The 6507-nt window shown below is 38.6% G+C and overlaps 1 protein-coding gene across 1 annotated transcript; it reads right to left on the bottom strand.

Annotated features, from left to right (window-relative positions):
* Positions 1-1258: 1258 nt before the first annotated feature.
* Positions 1259-4341, bottom strand: LOC111661427 (toll-like receptor 5). Its single transcript, XM_087176254.1, has 2 exons — positions 4160-4341; positions 1259-3514 (listed from the first exon to the last, which is right to left on the bottom strand). Exons 1-2 carry the CDS (start codon positions 4205-4207, stop codon positions 1634-1636), a joined length of 1929 nt encoding a protein of 642 aa, XP_087032380.1. The 5' UTR covers positions 4208-4341; the 3' UTR covers positions 1259-1633.
* Between the last annotated feature and the right edge of the window lie 2166 nt (positions 4342-6507).

Here is a 6507-nt window from a genome sequence, read left to right as displayed (position 1 = left end):
GAGCGCACTGGTGAAGGCCCAACAGTCGGTGGTTAGTAACTGGGCTGAGGCTGCCCTCTGCTGGTAGAGGAGGAGAAAACATCTGCCTCATCCAGCAGCTTCTGTACCTGCTGAAAGGGCTCAATGCTCCATCTTAGCGTCTCTGCTGGGACTGCAAAAAGAGAAACGTATCTTTTATTGAGCTGAAAATTATTTTCTTTCAATCAGTTACTAAAACTCTGATTCCTTTTTTTTTAAAATGTATTTTTGCTTGGATCACAACTGAACATACATTGGACAGAAACTCATTGAAACTATGACTTAGCTTTGAAAATACAAATGATCACTCATTCTACAACTGTTGTTTCCTCTGCTTGTGTAAAGTATTTCTGTGCTTGTTGTGGAGATGAAGCACAGTTAAAAGATAATATAAAATCGGATAACAACCGGTCTGTTTACATTTGGTACCGTTAGTTCATCCTTGTTTTCCTTGCCACTGACAAAGTTGAATATTAACTCATTCCACACAAAGCTGAATGTGTTGACCTCAGAAAAGAAAAGCTATAGTTCCCTCTGGATCAGTGGTGGCAAACCTTTTTTGGCTTGTGGCCACTTGAAATGAATTAATGACTCATGACAATAGATGTAATACATTGAAATGTCTTCTTGGATTGTTCAATTTGAAGGATTTTTGGAGACCAGAAGAGGTTGAAGTATGCAGAAAATAAAAAGAAATAAACATAATTGGCATTTTCTTTAGTATCTTTGTGTGTTGGTGTTGAACCTGTCAAATGTATCTTAGGTTAGCAGGTTAGTGGCAGGTGCTTTGGTGACGTCAGTGTTCACTTTTACATCTACTTACAATTGTATGCCCATCCATTTATTTATATCCTATATGTACCTGCTGCTTCTTTACGGTCACTGCATCATTTCCCAGCATGCACTGGGATCCTGGACTGGTTTCCAAGTTTTATAAAGCCAGAAGCCAATGGATTGTTGTGGAACTCCACCTGCTGGTAATATAATGAACGAACACACACACACACACACACACACACACACACACACACACACACACACAGTTTAATCATTTGTATTTTGCAGACATGTGAACCCACAAACATCAATGCATCTTGTAATGTTAACTAATGCCTTTCAATGTGCAATAATGTCTAATTATCATAGATCATAACCAGTCAGGCCTAATATATTACCTGACTGAATCTAACTGAATCCCTTTAAGGCCTTTTAGATAAGTGAGACACAGAAAACACTCTGATGATTTTTGATTTTTTTTTTAATACAAGAAAAAGCAATTATGAGGAAAGGAAAAAACAAACTGATTATATCATTAGTCATGTTATAGTACTGAAAAGTTTATTTCAATGGACGCCCCCTTCTGCAGGAGTAATTGAATCTCTGTTAAATAACAAACAAAGCAAAATTCAAAATATGATTATGTGCTACACACATTACACATTACTCAAATGGAGGATAGGGCATGACTGCATTACTCAAATCATCAATACGTGACACTATTCTACTGGATTAATACTTGTGGACATTGGTTAGCAAACCACACTGATTAGTTCTGTATAATTTGCTCGCTGCAAGTCTGAAATGAAACAAACATTTCATGACTTTGAGGTGCTTTTTATTGCTGTGTGACCTGAGCAGAGTAGGTTAACAGAGGAACCATATAGAAACCAGAGGGAAATTCACATCTGAGCTCCTGAAGAGGACTCGAGAAGGTTACGTTGGTCTGGTTCAGCCAAGTCAGAAAACTCTTCAGGTTGGTGTCGCAGTGGAATCGGTTCATTTTCAGGTCGAGGAGGCTGAGGGAGTGAAAAGCGGCAGGGTCTGGGGAGGTTATGAAGTTGTTGGAGAGGTTGAGTACTTCCAGACTTTTGGGTAATACATCAGGCTGGAGATACGTCAAGGCGTTTGATGAGAGGTCCATCTGAACTACAGAGGTGAGACCCTTGAAAATACCTTGAGGAAGAGTCTGCAGAGCGTTAAAGCTCAAGTTGAGACTGACCACATGTCCAAGATTGTCAAACAGATTCAGACATTTGCCCTGAGACCAAATAGACTGCAGGGAGCTGCTGTGAAGATCCAAGACTTGGAGATTATTCAGACCAATCACTTGTCTACTGAGTGTGCACCACCTGATCGTGTTTCCTCCGTAGAACAGATGCTGAAGACGTTTCAGCCGAGTCAAAAAGGTGTAAAGATCAGCAAAGTTTGTTAATCTGTTGTCGTTAATGTTCAGATGCATGATATTACTGGCAAAGCGAGTGATGGCGTTCACTGATGAGGATGTCAACTTATTGTCATTCATCAGGAGATAATTTAATCTTGGTAAAGATGCAGGGAAACCTAACTCTCGCAGAGCGTTCCCTGTTAGAAATAACGCTTTCAGGTTGGGAAGTCCACTGAATGAGCCAAAACCCAGCGCACCAATGTGATTGTAAGACAAGTCTAACACTCGCAGGTTTGTCAGAGAAGCAAAGGTGTAAGAATAGATTTCTCCAAGCAGGTTGTGTGACAGGTTGAGCGTTTTTAAATGACCCTGAAGACCTTCAAAAGCATTTCTGTGTATCTGATTCACTCTGTTTTGGGAAACGTCAATGCTCACGACTTCTTTCAGCGGGCGGAAAACCCCCTGTCGCAGTGAAAATATCCTGTTTTTGGACAGATCTAAAATGTGGACTGAACTGTTGTTTAAGCCGCCAAACGTGCTGTTGTCTGGATCAGGGAGATTGTTGAATGAAAATCCTTTACCCATAGGTCCTGACAGTTTGAGATGGGAGATCTTCGTCCCCTCAATAGCTCTGAAAAACTGCTTCGCTTTACCCACGCTGAACCCGTTGTAGGACAGGTCGAGTGTCTGGAAGGATATTCCTCTGAAAGGATTCCCACATTTCTGCCAGTCAAAACCTTTATCAGACATGGCTTTAATGTGAACAGAGTCCAAGTTTAGGACCTGGAAGTGCTTTCCCTGGAAGCCAACCAGATCTGATCCGCATATTTTGTCAATTTTGTTCAGCTTGAGATTCAGATCTCTCAGATTAGTCAGGTTTGCAAAGAACATTGAAGGCTGGAGTCTCTTTATCTGGTTGCCAAAGAGGTCAAGAGTCTCTAAAGAGGACAGTGGCTGCAGAAAGTTGTCCGTCAGTATGGACTCTTGAAGTGAACAGTAGTCAAGGTGGAGCTGCTGCAAACTGGACAGCCCCACGAAGGCTTGTGGCTCCAGTTGAAGGCCGATGTTGAAGCCGAGAATCAGCTTCCTGAGCCGACCTTGTCTGCTGAAGGCGTTGTCTCTGATCACAAGTGGCACACGCTGTCGTCCCAGGTCCAGCTCCTGCAGCTGCTCGAGGCCTGACAGGGATGCGGAGTTAATCTCACGGATGTGGTTCATCTCCAGGTACAGGTGGGTGATGTGAGGAGGGAGAGCAGGAACCGAGACGAGGTTCTGGAAGGCACAGTTGGCTACAGAGCCACTTATGATGCATGATGGGAAACATCCTGGCACCTGCAGGTGGAAAATTTAAAATGTAAGTGGACCCCTTAATATTTACGTTCAATTTCAGATTTTCATTTTATTATTTTTTTATTTATTTATTTTAAATCTTGTTTGCTTCAGTGTAATTGTTTCTAGTTTAAAGAACTTTAGAAATACAAAAAGAATTTGCAAAAGAAGAATACAATTTCCCTTTGCTCTGATAGTAATACATTTGTTAAAGAGAGAATCAATACTATGTTATTTAATTTACAGCTCATTTTAAAAGACTCTTTAATAAAGTCACTTTGAGCTCATTCTGCAACATACATTTATTTATATATGTACATTGAACAAAAACAAGTAATATATAAATTATTTTTTTAGTCTGATAATCTTTTCCTGAAACACGATAAATCATTATTCTTTCCTTTTTTGATGTAATTTTGTCCTTTTCGGATTTGCAACCTAAATTTAAATTAAAAAAATTTAAAAAACTTTATACTTTTAGAAAGTAAGTAATATATATCTCTTGTTTTTCTCTATTGCAAAATTAGTTTTTATGTTTTTTAGAAGGGGACATACAAATAAACTTCCTTTTACTTAAATTTTAGAATTGCACTATAAACACAGTACCATGCTAATTTACATTTATATCATACTGTATGTTTTCCCTACCTGTAGAAAAACACAGATGGCGAACACCTGAAGACGTGGCAGAAACATCCTCGCACTGCTTGAAGAAATCCACGTTAAATCTTCTTCTGGTGATCCGGTCTCTGTGGCGTTAAAACCAGTGTTCTTCTCCTGCACAGATTTCTGTTGGCTGTGCTTTTATCTGTGAGTATTTGCGTCACTTGTGTCGGGCATTGCATTGATCGTACAGCACAAACATGACTCTGAATGGGATTTCCCTTTTTCTTTTTTTTCTTTATGTTGCAAAGTCCAGATTTACATGAGGAAGGGAAGTACATGCATGTCTGCAGTCTTTTGTTGCTACATGTTGTATGTTTTGTTGTTGTGTACTGTAACTAGACTGATACACTGATTTGCACAATTGGCAGTTCTTCAAATATTTGTCACTACGTTTGTGTTGTATAAGTTATATATTGAGTATATAATTTACACACAGTATCCAGTATTATCTAACATTGTTGAATAGACACCTCAAAAAGCTGTCAACTGTTAAGAAAGGTGAATAACACAGATTTCAGCACACCGGTATGACTGAAATGTTGGAGGAGGGTAATTTGCATATTATGATTCTGTTTCCAATTATTTATAAATTGCAAGATGCCTCTCTGACTTTTAAACTTGCATTTGTGTCCTTTTTAGTGTCAGTAATTGTTACATATAAGATATACAGCATGAAAAAAATGTATTGCAAGTGATGAAAACTACATGTGAAATTCAATACTAAACATACAGTATTTGTGCACACACAGATTTGAGGGGAAGCTGTTTTACTCACATGGTCTAGTTTCCTCTCCTGCCACCAACGTGCACATAATTTCAATGAGTGGCCATTTTTTTTCTCCACAATTTCCTCTTTCAGATAGTCAGACTTTCCAGGTTCTTTCATCACATATTGAATAATTCTACATTTCTATTATAGATTCAGGTCTGTCACTTGTTCTGTTTGAGAAACTGTTCATCCGCATAAAAGCTTTGAGTCATATAATAACTTCCAATATTTAAGGTGTTTACACAAATGCTCTCAGCCAAAGTGACGTTGAGTAATTTCTGAGTGCTCGGTGTAATCCTGATTAATCACTTTTATATTTCAATCTACTAACCAATTATTGTCCAAATTAGGTAGTCTACTCTGTGCATAATGCAGTAAATGTTTCATTTTAATGGTAAGCTGCCTAAAACGCAGCAAAGTACAGGAGTGTTTGTGGTGCGTGCATGTAGTTTTATCACACAGGCCTGGTGAATTTCACAACCTCTGGAGAATGGAGGGTTGGTTAGGTATGAAAAGTGCCCTGAGATGACTTCTGTTATGATTTGTCACTGTATGGATTGAATTGACTTGACTATCTTAGTGAGAACTAAATGGAAAAAAAAGACAAAATAATCAGCAGTAGGGTAATGTAACCGAGTGTAGTTACATAAGCACAGTATAAATACTTCAAATCTGTACTTGAATTGTATTTAGTTGCTTTTGGAGTTGCTCTTATGAAAGTTGAATGTACTTTGGTACTTTCCAACTTAAACAGCAGTTGAAATATCAAATTATCTTCCTGCGAGATAAAAATTAATGAATAAAAATGGCACAATAGTTTATTTGGTTTTTTTTTCCAGTTTTAACCACTTTATAGTTGTGCTTATTCTGATGTTTAACAGAGATGTTCACTGTTGAAAATTGTGATGGTTAAAGCTAAAATGATCTACTGAGGCCAGCCCTGGGTCTCTGAAGCAACTTCCACACAAAGTTGACATTTCTTGTTGGGACGTCAATCAAATGACTGCAAAAAGAGACAAAACAAGTAGAAAGAGATGCAAAACAACTACAAGAAAGACACAAAACAAGTAGAAAGAGATGCAAAATGACTACAATGAGTAAACAAAATATGAGGAGATGCGCAAAGAGACACAGAACAACTACGAAGAGATGCAAAATGACTATAGAGAAACTTAAAATAATAACAAAGATGCAAAATGACTACGAAAGGTTAGTAAACCGACAACAAAGATGCAAAATGACTACGAAAGGTTAGTAAACCGACTACAAAGAGATGCAAAACAGCTATTAAGAGACTCAAAATAGAAACAAAACTAGTCCAAAGGACAACAAAAAACAGCCCCTCTTCAGTTTGGGGGGGGGGGGGGGGGGCAGGGCCTCCGTGTCTCCGGATCCGTCAGTGGCTCAAAGCAACTGGAAACCGAAGATAACCGATTCATCTTCCTGTGTGAAGTAAAACACACTGTGTGGCATGTTAGACGAAGTTAGTCACTGTAAAACCAGGTTGGAACTATATTACTGAAAAAATGAAGTGAGTAGTCTAATGAGTCGGGTTTGAGTC

Source organism: Seriola lalandi, unplaced genomic scaffold, assembly GCF_002814215.2.
Source record: "Seriola lalandi dorsalis isolate HSWRI2012SDOR001 ecotype SW California unplaced genomic scaffold, Sedor1 jcf7180002054544, whole genome shotgun sequence".
Lineage (NCBI taxonomy): Eukaryota > Metazoa > Chordata > Actinopteri > Carangiformes > Carangidae > Seriola > Seriola lalandi.
This window is presented reverse-complemented; position numbering and strand designations above follow the sequence as displayed.

Bases quoted from the DNA above. Each gene is read 5' to 3' on its own strand.
- LOC111661427 (XM_087176254.1), bottom strand. From the start codon at position 4,207: ATGTTTCTGCCACGTCTTCAGGTGTTCGCCATCTGTGTTTTTCTACAG. The intron at 3,515-4,159 runs GTAGGGAAAACA...TTCCACCTGCAG, and splicing joins CCATCTGTGTTTTTCTACAG to GTGCCAGGATGTTTCCCATC.